Source organism: Crotalus tigris, unplaced genomic scaffold, assembly GCF_016545835.1.
Source record: "Crotalus tigris isolate CLP2741 ecotype Arizona unplaced genomic scaffold, ASM1654583v1 scf7180000020608.1315917, whole genome shotgun sequence".
NCBI lineage: Eukaryota > Metazoa > Chordata > Lepidosauria > Squamata > Viperidae > Crotalus > Crotalus tigris.
The window spans coordinates 818,006-830,408 of record NW_024098104.1 but is presented as its reverse complement, the minus strand read 5'-3'; the positions used below and the strand labels follow the sequence as shown (position 1 = coordinate 830,408).

At 46.0% G+C, this 12,403-nt stretch overlaps 1 protein-coding gene across 3 annotated transcripts in view; it reads left to right on the top strand.

The window, feature by feature from the left end:
• The window catches only part of CACNA1H (calcium voltage-gated channel subunit alpha1 H), a 125,448-nt gene that overhangs the window by 60,128 nt on the left and 52,917 nt on the right, over positions 1-12,403 (top strand). For all 3 annotated transcript variants that reach the window (XM_039367924.1, XM_039367925.1, XM_039367926.1), the window contains exons 3-6: positions 4,228-4,339; positions 4,618-4,751; positions 5,278-5,375; positions 10,324-10,483. In XM_039367924.1, coding sequence (XP_039223858.1) covers positions 4,228-4,339; positions 4,618-4,751; positions 5,278-5,375; positions 10,324-10,483 — 504 coding nt within the window. The remainder of the gene's footprint in view (positions 1-4,227; positions 4,340-4,617; positions 4,752-5,277; positions 5,376-10,323; positions 10,484-12,403) is intronic.

Genomic DNA, 12,403 nt, shown 5'->3' with positions numbered 1-12,403 from the left:
GAATTTCTTATAACCCGCTTGAGGGATCCCTTGGTTTCTGGACGAATCAGCCCACATTTGCACCTGTTGGTGCTTTATGAAATAGGACCACATTCCCTCGGATTGGCACTCCTTTAACATTGTTACCTGGAGGGGGGACGATTGCCTGCTCTGATCAAAGAAAGGATCCGAGGCCTGTTTGAATGAGCTGCCGGCTCTATAATGCTTTCCAAACTCTGCATTTGTGCTGAGGAACTGAGACGCCACAACAGAGGAGAATCAAAAAGGGGAAGATGAGGAGAGAAAGAATCCTGAATGAATTCTGAAGGTCTGGAGCAGGTCTCCTGATAGGGGCTGTGCCAGATCCAGTAATGGGCAACCCTACCCCTAAGCGTCCAGACAAAACTGGAGCTGGAAGACCAAAACTGATGTTCAAAGGTCCTATTAGCCAAACATTTCCCATGGACTGGGAAGGATCTTGCAGTATCCTTCCCGTATTTGCATGCCCCACCAAGGTAATTGCAGAATTAAAACAGTACACAAAGTTAACTCAGTCCCATCAGGTTGCTGCGAACAGTAACTTGGAATTTAAAGCTAGTTGCAGTTTAAAGGCCTTGTGGCAGATTGCCACATTTCATACTGCATTAAGCATCGTTTGCAAATCCAGAAAATGAGAAGCCCACTTTGGGGAGCTGAGGAAGAAGATCTGCCCCCTCCCCTCCCCCATGTCATGCAGTTAAGGAGATGCTGAACCAAGTAGGTCCCCAGTTGAGCAAACAGCAAACTATTCAAGACTTAACATTTCTGCATCTTTTTTTGAAGCCAGAGATCCTTCTCCTTTTGCAATGAAAGAAATGCCTGTAGCACTGGGGAGTCAATCTTTGCTCCACTGCTTCTCCAGCTCTTGCAGGGCTAAGCTAAACCAAGACATAAAGCATAATTCTTGACAAGCCACCTTTCTGCCCTCACCCCCCCCATTTAATTACTCCTGAGTGACCTCTTGGTGGCACGCCAGTTGTAGGTGGCACTGTGAGAGAGATGTCGGATGGGTGTGCACAGCAGTAAATCCGCCGGAGTCTATTGGAGAACAAAAGATGGCTTGTTTATGCAGTTAGAAATGTGACACAAATTCTCCTGCAGGATTATCTGCTACCAGCCTCCAGTATATAAACATTTGCAGAGTGCAGGATTTCTGGGCTGGCATCCTTCCTCCATTTTACTCTTCCTTTAGCAGGCAGCAATAATGTGATTATAAATCAGATCGGCCTTTTTTGTTAGAAAAAAGCTCACCTTCCCAGCCTCTCCAATCGCAACACACTTTCTCTTTATTTCTATCATGTAAGCAAGCAAAAGTACAGATTTATCATTTGTTTGCCATGTAAAATATTTCCCCTTGCCAGATTAGAAATACTTTAGCTGGGAAACAATGATACCCATAGCAGCTATTTTCCAGAAGGGACTGGATTCATACCTTCTGCTAAGCTATGATCTGCTTCATCATGTTTTATTGACTAAGCCATAAGTAACTAGGTTTGCAAAATGCACTAAGCCTAGCCAAACCATACATGGATGGGCAGGACCACTTTATAGGCTAAAACTATTCCTGATGCGAAAATATTTTTTGCCCAGTTCTGTGAACTTTGGTCTCCAACCCTTTTGCCTTTCTCAAGATTGAGTTCTGCAGCTTGGTGGCAGATGGGGTGGGGGTGGGGGAGAGACAGGGAGAGAAGGGGCTATGCCTCCAACGCTTCTTGAGATCATGTTTTGTTGCACATTCAGTTGGAAAGTGAGTCAAGGTGCAAAGGAGTCAACCATGTACAGCCTATTCACTATTGAGATATTTATGTGAATGAGGGGCTCCCTAGGCAGAAGAGGGGATGGGAAGTCCTCTTAGACAACCACTTGTTCATGATGCTGCTTTGCTTGAAGACATTTTGCTTCTTGTCCAAGAAGCTTCCTTAGTTCTTCAGTTCTAGTGGAGTTCTCCATCATTCGGTCAGAATGGAAGAAGCTTCTTGGATGAGAAGCGAAAGTCTTCAAGGAAAAATAAAGTCCAGTTGCTTCTTAAGCAAACACCTTTGGGACATGCTCACTTCCTACTGAAGTGTAGATGTTGGCCTCTCTTGATCCAGGGTGAGCAAAGGGTACACGTGGATCTGCTTCAGATCTTCAAAGCAGGTTCTTTTTGGGGAGGATGGGGTTGTCTTTTTGTGACAGAAACATATTCCCCCCCCCATGTAGAGTCCTTCAGAAAAACACATCTGCCACAGAGGCTGGTGTTACTTTCATTTTGACATCAAGCTAAAACGTATTTCTTTACCTGAGCAGATTTAGAGCTGAAAAAAAATCTCTATATTCAGCCTGCTTGCTTCTTTTCATGCCTCAGATTTGTTGGTGCTTTTGATTCTTATTATGGCTCCCCTGATGTGGAGAAGATTGGGATTTAAGTGAAAGACAAAGAAGCTCCTCAAAAAGTCGGCTTTGAAAGGGCAAAAGGGTGTGTTTTTGCAAGATTTCTCCCCTTGAAAAAACATTTTCCCCCCCCGGAGGCCATGCTCAAAACATTGCAGCTTTTATCCAAACACACTCCGGGAGCTGCTTTTCATTTTTGTTTCATTTTTGCCGGGCATGTATGTGTGTATGTCCCTCGCTACTAAAATGACTTTTAATTCATCCAATTTCTGCTTTTTCTTTTTTTTAAAGGGTTCCTTAACCAGCACTGTTGCATAATTAAATGCAGCTTGCCTGATGGGAATTCCGCTTTATGTCATTTTTCCTCATTTTCTTCCCTGCAGTTTCCAGCACTTAGCAAATAGCCCGCTTTTTTGTAGTTGGGTGATTTGAATAATGGGAAAGTGGAGTGTTCACAAAAGGGCTTCAACTTCCAGTGCAAACCCTTCCCCTTCCTCCATTTGCAAATGAACCAGTGTGAATTGAGGTGGGGGCACTTACATCCCACCCCCTCCTTCCCTTTAAGTCCCTTTGGAAAATCTTCCCTCCAGCTGCATCCCAACCTTCCTTCCTGCAGGTGCATCTCAATCCTTTCAGAAACTGCCTCCACCCCAAGTTCTCTTAGATACAGAATAATCATCTTTCTTGCTCTTCTCTGTACTCTTTCCAGAGTCTCAGCATCTTTTCTACATGGTGGTGACCAAAGCTGGTTGCGCTACTCCAAATGTGGTCTTGGGGATGTTGCCCCAAGCCCCTCAACCCTATTTGTCTTGCGTGCTGTCATTTTTGCAACTGCATCATTTTGGAAGAAACCCGTTGACCTCTACAGGTGTTTTGAGAACTTAAGCATGCAACGACTGTGGAGGTTCTGGGTCATCCAGGTCATGGTTGTCCCAAAGGTAACAGGACTTCCTTGGTTTTTTTCCTTGAAAATATTTCGCTTCTCATCCAAGAAGAACTGAAGAAGCCTCTTGGATGAGAAGCAAAAAGCCTTCAAGGGGAAAAAAACAAGGAAGTCCAGTTGTCTTTTGGAAAAGGACCTCTGGGTTAAGCAAGCAATGTTTTCCCACCTGTCCTCTGTAAGGAGGTGGGCAACCTCACCCTTGTGATGGGCTGGTGATGAAGGTTAAGTTAGTTTTCCTAAGCCTGATACTCTCTGGATGTCTGGTGCGGCAACTCCCATCATACCCAACCAGCAAACGTGTTGAAGTGCAACAGATTCAGAAGTGGCAGGACAGCTGCGGCCAGAGGTCGCTTCTGAACGTGCTTTAGATGGCTGGGCTTTGTTTTCTAGCACTGATTTTTTTAACGACTATTTTCATGCTTTCTCTTGTGATCATTTTGGTTTCTTTAATGCTCCTGTTTATGCTTTTATTGCTGAGTGTGTATTTTCTAAACTGAAGCCAACCTAGAGAGGAAAAAAAATATTCTAAATGATATAAAATCTCTCCATTATCCTTTTCTATCCCTTTATTTTATTTCTCAGTTCTTGGACTACAGACATTATTCATCAATATAAATTGCATGTCTGTTCTTTTCCCCTCAATGTCTGGGCAGGAAAAGAAAAGAAGTCTTAGTTTTATCTCTAGTATACTTTCCAAGCTGTTTTTTTATGGATGTGTTTATACTTATCCTTGTAAGTTGGCTGAAGATATCAAAAGAGACATGGCAGCTTTCTAAATAAATCATTCAGATTCCAGGGTCTTGATTGCCAGGGGGGTTTCTAAGGCCCAGGAGGTCGGTTGTGTCTCCCAGAAGCAGCACCGTCTCAGGTTCTCCTTAACTCTGCCTTCCCACTTGGTTCGAGCACGTCAGCATGCTGGTCATCCTCTTGAACTGCGTCACCCTCGGGATGTTCCAGCCATGTCAGGACATCAAGTGCCAGACAGAAAGGTGCACAATCTTGGAGGTAAGAGAGACCCATCACTTTGTTCGTGTGGACTTGGACCTCTTGAAGCTTATGGGTTGGTCTTCAGCCACTAATGCCAATTTCTCCTGAGACTTGAGAAGTCTACAGGTAGGACATGCCCTGGGAAGAGTTCTTCAAGGTAAAAGGGCAAAATGGAGGCTCAGGATTAGGCCAGGCAGACAGTTCAGTCAAAGTGCAGCATCCGGACCAGGTCAGCCTCAGGTGGAACTAACGATCCTCATTCTCTCTCCTGTGTGGCCTCCCTGTTTTAAATCCAGGCATTTGATCACTTCATCTTCGCCTTCTTTGCTGTGGAGATGGTTATCAAGATGGTCGCCCTGGGGATCTTTGGCCACAAATGTTACCTAGGAGACACCTGGAACCGCCTCGACTTCTTCATTGTCATTGCTGGGTCAGTAGACAAAACACTTCTTATGGGGTCCCGGGTGGTCCCTGATCTGGGTTGTTTTCTTTGAGACCTTTCACGACCCAGCTAGGTAACATCATCAGTGCTAGAAGGGAGTGGGGTGTCTGTAGAGGAGGAGGAGGGGGTGGGGACTGTGTAATCCTTGATGTTCTCTGACCTGGGTTGTTTTCTTGCAGACATTTCATTGCTCAACTAAGTAACACCATCAGTAGTATGAAAAACACTCCTCGCTTGATTGACGTGCTCTGATCAGTGTGTGCTGGGATCAGGAGTGGGAGGGATGGTTGCAGCTTCCTCTTGGTGTTCCTAAGACATTTTTTTCTGAAAGAAAGCGAGATCTGTCCAATGAAGTAACCTGTTTTTACATTTCCAAAGGTTGACACAAAATATTGCAGGCATAAGGAACCTGGTTAAGGCTTGACTGCCTCAGCCTGTGCTTTTCAAACAGAGGGGCCAACCCTCTCCTCTTTCTCACCTCCTGTGTTTCGTTCCTTCTTTCTCTCTCTCCCAGCATGATGGAATATTCTCTGGATGGACATAATGTCAGCCTTTCAGCCATCCGGACTGTGCGGGTTCTCAGGCCGTTACGAGCCATTAACAGGGTGCCAAGTAAGTCGAAGCTCTTTTGCCCTTTTTGGTGGGTGGACTTCTTGGGGGGGGGGCATGGGGAGAGTTGGATCCTGCAGCCCGTTTCTTGGGCATAGGTGGGCTGACTGGCAGAGCTTCATTTTGCAACAGTCCCGTGAAATCCTGACCAAGTGAGCCTCCAAAAGGCCTGTCTTAGCTCCAATATGGGGGTTAACCAACAGTCTGGGAGAAAGAATATATTGATTTGAAGGCTTTCATTTCATTCATAAACACACACTCCGCCCCCACCACCAAAGAAAGCCTCAAGGCAACTCAAGTGCTCTCTGTGGAAAAGCTGAAGGAGCAGTTTCACATTAGCCCCATGGTTCACTCGGGGGCCTCTAATCTGGACATTTAATATAAAGGCTCTTCACCCTTTATAGTTACCTGGTATCTCCCAGATGTTTGGGGCTATAGACTGCATAATCCTTGGCCATCTCCGTTGCTTTCCTTCCTTCCTTCCTTCCTTCCTTCCTTCCTTCCTTCCTTCCTTCCTTCCTTCCTTCCTTCCTTCCTTCCTTCCTTCCTTCCTTCCTTCCTGTCTCATTCATTGACCTTGAAGACCAGTGATTTTATTTCCATCTTCATGTTTGTTTCTGTCTTTATGGATTACTCTGGAAAAGCTAATAAAACTATTAATGTCAAAGAGACAAGATGAATGCAGCCTACTTGGCCTGGAGGGGCCATCCATTCTGACTCTCCCCAGCTGGGCTGCTCGGCAGCTGGCATCCCTGACATCTCCCAACCCCCAGGAAGGGCAAACCCTGGGCTGCCCAAGGCATTTCCAGACTAAGCTAGGCGGCCCCCATTCCAAAGACGAAATTGATTGACTTGCCAAGTCAATGACTGCTGCATCCCTGCACTAAAACCCACACTACTGGACAGCAGGAACGGAGGAGGACCACACCTGGCCCCTGATGGACTACACTGGCTGACTGCAGGGCAAAGGAGGCTACTGAGGGGGGGGCTGCTCAGCAGAAAAGGCCAGGAAAACCCCAATTTGCCATTGCTAGAAGTTGGCTCCTGAGTAATGGAGAGAAGCAGCTGGTGGAGAAGACTTTTAGTCCTCCCCCTCTCCGATGATCATGGTTCTCCTGGTCCCTCCCTGAAGATGCAGGAGAGCTCCAGCATAACAGAGTTGAAAGGGACCTTAGAGGTCTTCTAGTCCAACCCCCTGCTCTGGCAGGAAACCCTATACCATTTCAGACAAATGGCTGTCCAATCTCGTCTTTAAAACCTCCAGTGTTGGAGCACCCACAACTTCTGGAGACAAGCTGTCCTACTGGTTAATTGTTCTCACTGTCAGGAAGTTTCTCCTTAGTTCTAGGTTGCTTCTCTTCTTGATTAGTTTCCATCCCTTGCTTCTTGTCCTGCCTTCAGGCGCTTTGGAGAATAGCTTGACTCCCTCTTCTTTGGGGCAGCCCCTCAGATATTGGAAGGTGCTCTCTAAGTTTTCTAGATCTCTAGATCTCTCGTTCTGCATTATCTGTAACCCACTGGCTTCTGCTCAAACGGCTCTTCAGTCCTCAATTTGCTTTCATGTGGAATGCCTGCTTACAAAGTCATTCAGGATCTCCCTAAAGGGGTCCCCCTTCCTTATTTCCCAAGAAGATTGCCACCTCTCTTTCCGGCTCTGCAAAGATGCGTTCAGCAGCCCTGCAGCTCCGAGGCCAAACCAATCCCAGTTTGTCTGCTTGGAGAGGTTCAAGTGAGCGTTAAGCCCCTTCCAGCTGTTTTTCCCTTCAATCCAATTTGGAAGCTAAGCCAACCCGTCAAATTCATTTCCTGGTTGTGCCCACTTGGCTTTGAGTGATTCTTAGCTGATATGCTAATACACCAGCTCCTTGATTGCTTTTCATCAGAAATCCTATTTCCCGGAGAGCTGATGTAACAGAAGAAAAACAGGCTAGATACTTGCCAGGAAAGCAGCGTCAGTGTTCTCTTGCATTGTTTGAAAAGTCTGGTTCTTGGGGATCGCCATCTCTCCCGGCTGCCTTGGCGAGGTGAGACGTGCCAGTCCAGGCAGTTTTCCTGCACCCCCTTCCTGCCAGTTCTAAGTCCTCTTGATGAAGGCCGCTGGGAGTCTGGCATTTCTTGCAAAGGAAAAGAACATTTAGATAAAATTCTCCCGGGTGGAAGAGAGGCTGTTGGAACTGAACTACTGATGAGAAGCTGAGAAGCTAAGAAGCAGGAAGGAGAGGGAGAGGGAGGGAGAAATCCTGGCCTTGAGAGGTTGTGGGAGAATGTCTGCCTCCTGCACTTCTTGGGGCTTCTGAGCTGCTTGCAGAGGTTCCTCAACTCGGGCCTGGCGAGGGAGGGTGATCTAAATTCAGGCCCTTGCAATGGGCAGCAGTTTACACCCCGGGGTTGCCTGATTGCCATTGGTTACCTTCCCAGCCTGCTTCCAACAAGCAAAGTCAATTGGTGATGCTGGCTTTGCTTAATGACTATGTGATTCACTTAACAACCAGAGTGATTTACTTAGTAGAAAATGTCTTAAAATTGGGTGCAACTCATTAGCAATGGAAATTTTGTTTCCAGTTATGGTCAGGAGGATCACCTGTGCTTCCAATGGTGTCACCCAAAGGCAGGGAGAGGTCTCTCACAGCTCACTTTGGGGGGGGGGGACCTCTTTTGGGAAAGGCACCCTTCTTTAGTCCCCGGCTGTTGGCCCTCGGCTGGCGGCTCAGAGATTCTTTTTTAGGCAGGGTAGATTTTGGGCTGGAGCGATTTAGAAGTCAGGAACAAGCCACCTCACCGAAGGTGGATCACAAACGCCTCTTCCCAAACCTAGAAGGTCACCTTGAGGAGGATGCAACGTCTGAGTCCTGGGGGGATCTTGGAGCAGCTTCTGAGGAACCTTTAGAAACTTCTGAATCTCAGTACATTTTCAGATATTGATTATTGCAGCTATAAAGCTGAAATACGTTTGAACGGCATTGCTCCTTCTTCCAATCTAAAAATTGCTTCCTGTGACTCAGTAGTCTTTGTTCCATCTCTTTCTCCCACTCTGAGATCATTCAGAGAGTCCATCTATGGGTCCCAAGGTGGAAGATGCCCAACTCTAACCAGATGGCTTGAGAAGTCCTTTTATTGTGCTCCTGTCCCTACTGGGAGACAATTGTGTTCAAGGAGTGTGGGCGACTTTTGATTACTGGAATAAAATGTGGGTTTGCAGTATGGGTCCTGGAGTTGGGGCATGCAACTATCTTATTCTGGGGCAGTAAAAGCAGCCAACCTCCTTGCCATCTTAAATTGAGTTTGTTAAGGGCATTTATTTGCAAGGCCCAGATAATTCGTTTTGTTCCGTTTTCCTCTGAGTTAGCAAAAGGGAGAGCAAAACTTATCCTAATAATCGAAGAGAACATTAGTACTAATATCCACATTAGCATCAGTGTTATCGGCCTTATATTTACGTAAATTCTTAGTATGCGTCATTATTTAGTAGAGGCCTGAAGCTCAGCTTAATATTCCATATCAGAGCAGTCTCTTCCTTCCAGATGTCTTCGAGGATGCAGCTTAGGGCTAAGTTGGTTAGGAAGATCCAGGGTTCAATCCAGCCCAACAGTTTCCTTTCAGGTAAGAAGTTATTTCCAGATCCCCTTTGATGGGAGACTTAGCTCCTCTGCAAGGATCAGCCAGCCACAGAGCAGATCGACAGCAGTCGGACTGTGGGGATATAATGAATCTTAGATAGCATCGGTTATCCGCATAATCCTTTTTGATCCCCCAATTCACAGCAAAGCCTTAACATTTGCTGAGTTTCCTGAAGCCTTTTTTTCATATAAATTGGATTCTGCCTGTGGCAGCAGGTACCTTGCCTTCTTCCCACCAATTGTATGTGTCTTATGCTGGCTGAAGATGGTCTACACTTTGCCCATCCCCCATCCCTAACCAAAGACAGGGTGGAAGATGCCGCTGAACGATTCCACTAATAACTGAACTAGAGAGAGTCTCCGTGGTTCTCCTCAGTCCATTATCTGCTGGGAAGCTGACAGTATTGATTAATAATTATTTCAGTTCAGGTGCGCATTGAGGTCATTTGATCTCAGGATTGAGCTGTTCCACTCCTGATGGCCACTGGTTTAAGTTTTAATATGTTTTCTTTTTGATAATAGCTTAATGCAGCATTTCTCAACCTTGAGAGCGTGAAGATGTGTGGACTTCAACTCACAGAATTCCCCGGCTGGCTGGGGAATTCTGGGAGATGAAGTCCACACATCTTCACGCTCTCAAGGTTGAGAAACGCTGCCTTAATATGTTTTGTTGCACTCCGTATCTCATAGAATGGACCCTTAAGATTTCTCACTGCATGGCGATGTCAGGCACGGACTAATTTAAAGACGTATCTATGGGTTATTGAATCCATGCTATGGGCTGGCCATCAACATTTTATGTATTTGATAAGGAAACCGTCTGGGAATTCAAAGGGTGTGGGCTAGACCTAGATGTCAGTGGCACATCAGTAGAGAAAACTGCAGGGGAAGGGTCTGTGAAGTTACCAGACACTGAATATGAGTCCAGCAAGTGGATCAAGAAAACTCGCTGACCTTAACTGAAAGCTAGAAAGCTAAGTTGGGTTCCTTGGATAGGGGTCCATCAAAAATGTCCACAGTTGGAAGCTATAGTGGAGAGATTAAAAACCAGAAGAAGACAACCCACTTCCATGTCTTGCCAGGAGAGCAATCTGGACATGGAGTCACTAACTGGACCTGAAGGAGGTTTTCTCCTTAGCCCTCCATTCCTAGTCTGTATTCTCTAGCCAAGATCCCAGCCAGCCCCCAGAATGAACAAAGACCAACCGACCTCTGCCTGAAGGCCTCTTACAGATGTTCTGCCTGGAAGAAGCAGCCTCATCTGGCTGGATCTGTGTCCCAATTTGGCCAAAGCCGCCCCTCCTTCTGACACCCCCTTTCTGCTGTCTCCACAGGTATGCGCATTCTTGTCACCCTGCTCCTAGACACTCTGCCTATGTTAGGCAACGTTCTCCTCTTGTGTTTTTTTGTCTTTTTCATCTTCGGCATCGTGGGTGTCCAGCTCTGGGCTGGGCTGCTGAGGAACAGGTGTTTCCTAGATTCCCACATTCAAAGGTAAGTTTTCCAAAGTCATCCTTCTCCCTCCCTCTTCTTGCACCAGCCCTACAGTTGCTAGACGCAGGCAGCTGATTCTGCCGGTCACCAAGCAACTGCAAATAGCTACTTTAATGTAGTGTTGGCTTTTTGCTGATAAGGAGGAGGAGGAGGAGGAGAGAGCATGCTCCCGGGATTTTCTGCCTGTGGTTTTAAAATAAGTTGGGGCTGCTTAGAACGCGATTCATCTTGCCATGGAGATGGTGGCAGGGGTGAGGGACACCTCAAAAACCTCTGCTTGCTGCAGCACCTTGCTCTTCTCCAAGAACGTCAGCATCACAGATGCCCCCAGAAAAGATAAGAGCCATTTTGAGTCCAACATCCTTGTCTGTTGACCTGTAGTGCGAATGACATTTTCCAGCACTGTTAATTACTCCTGAGAGTGATGCAGATTCACTTCAATTAATCAGAATAGAGCTGGAAGGGACCTTGGAGGTCTTCTAGTCCAATCCAAGCAGAAGACCCTACATCATTTCAGATAAATGGCTGTCCAGTCTCTTCCTAACAACCTCCAGTGATGAAGCACCCACAACTTCTGAAGGCAAAGCTATTCCATTGTTCTCACTGTTAGGACAAACACCATTCAAGTTGCCAACTACTGTTGATCAGAACTAGAGTTCCTGCTGTTGGATCTGGGATCAGAGCTGTTGAGGGTTCAGGGAATCAGTTGAAGCAGCCAAATAGTGGGACTTCTTTAACTTTATCCCTCTTGCCATTTTATTTATTTATTACATTTATATGCCACCCATCTCGAGTTAGTTAAACAACTAAAAGAGGTAGCAGGGAAAGAATGTGGAAGGCAATGCACAAACATATATATATACATGTGCACATGTACACCCACCCCCCAAAAGAGGGGGTTAAACTACCTTAAATCTATGGAAGTAGGCAATCTATCCAACTTTGCCATCAATGTTAGTATTATTTATTGCATCCAGATGTTGTGGGTGCTCCATCACTGAATTTTTTTCAGAAGAGATTGGATAGTCATTGGTCTGAAAAGGTTTAGGGTCTCCTGCTTGAGAGGGAATCGGACTAGATGACCAAGTCTGTTATTCTGTTATTACAAGCATCAACTGTGTCTGAAGGCTAGAAATGGGGATACAAATTACTCCAATTGCCTTGAGCCAGACCTGGAAACCAGGATCCTAAGCAGTTCTGGATTTGGAGTGATTTCTGTTGATTTTACCCTGGTTTACTCTGATTTTATTGCATCCTTCAGCACTGCATCAAATCCCTAATGTAGGTTTTGCCCCTGAAGCCTGAGGCAGAACGTAGACTAATAGGGTTAGAAGGGGCCTGGGAGGTGGGGGAGATTTATGAGAGGGCCCCAGGAATCAATAAATCTTTTCAGATATTGCACCACAAAACAGAAGAGGAATGACCTTTGGAAAGAAAACGCAATAATCGGAGGGGTCTACAAAGGAAAAGGGGTCCCTCCCCACAGGACTGGGCAGCCAGTGGCCCAAAAATTGTGCACATTTCTGAAGTTTAAAAGCCAGGTCTGGTCAAAACAAAGGAAAGGTTAGAAAACAAGTCACCCACTCCTTAGCAATTAAAACCTGCCACTATCTCTGCCTTGCAGCCAACCCAATTCTAGCGCAATTAAAAAAAGATTTGAGATAAGCCTTCAGCACCGGTTAATTTCTCTTTCCCTGCTCTTTTGGCAACCCAAAGAGCTGGAAGTGGCTTTGGGGGGTGGGTGTCCTTTCCTTAATAGATGTGCCAAGGGAAAGATTTTATTAAAAATATACAGCTCAGAAAAGAAGAACTTACAGGAGGGTTCAAGGATATCCAAGAGAGTTGAACATGACGATGAAAAGGCCAGAAGGAAAGGTCCAGGTCTCATGGAGATTGGGTTGGCCAAACTCTTGATTTCAG